We start from the raw sequence: 433 nt of genomic DNA on the forward strand, positions 1-433 counted from the left end.
ACAGTGTTTTTCCCCTCTGTTTTTCCCCTTACTTAATTTCTATTTTGGTGCCTCTCATTTATTCTATATTTGTCTCCCTTAACATTGAATTCTATATTTATCTCCCCTAACCTTGTGTTTTCTGTTTGCCTCCCCTGAGAGCGAACCAAACTCCTATAGCCATTGATATGATCAACATGGCGGCAAAGACAACATAGTCGACAGGGCCGAAGGAGTTCTTCACCACAACCATTTTGATTGAACTTCAGATGAAGGATATACAAATTCTACATTAGACAACGCTCTCAAATAATGCGTTATGTAACTTCGGCAGATACAATCACATTAAAACATTTGATAATTGTTTGATAAATATTTACATGATAAATGACGTACAATGGCATATCAATAGACATATCTATAATATCAGCTGCGACAGCCTGTGCCCTGGATG

At 37.2% G+C, this 433-nt stretch overlaps 1 protein-coding gene across 1 annotated transcript in view; it reads right to left on the reverse strand.

Moving 5' to 3' along the window:
- Positions 1-232, reverse strand: part of LOC131932533 (sodium-dependent multivitamin transporter-like) — a 17,512-nt gene extending 17,280 nt beyond the window's left edge. The window contains exon 1 of the mRNA XM_059289453.1: positions 112-232. Within this exon, the coding sequence (XP_059145436.1) occupies positions 112-232 (121 nt within the window). The remainder of the gene's footprint in view (positions 1-111) is intronic.
- Between the last annotated feature and the right edge of the window lie 201 nt (positions 233-433).

This window comes from Physella acuta, unplaced genomic scaffold (assembly GCF_028476545.2).
Source record: "Physella acuta isolate Inbredline_101_S28 unplaced genomic scaffold, ASM2847654v3 ptg002198l, whole genome shotgun sequence".
Taxonomy (NCBI): domain Eukaryota; kingdom Metazoa; phylum Mollusca; class Gastropoda; family Physidae; genus Physella; species Physella acuta.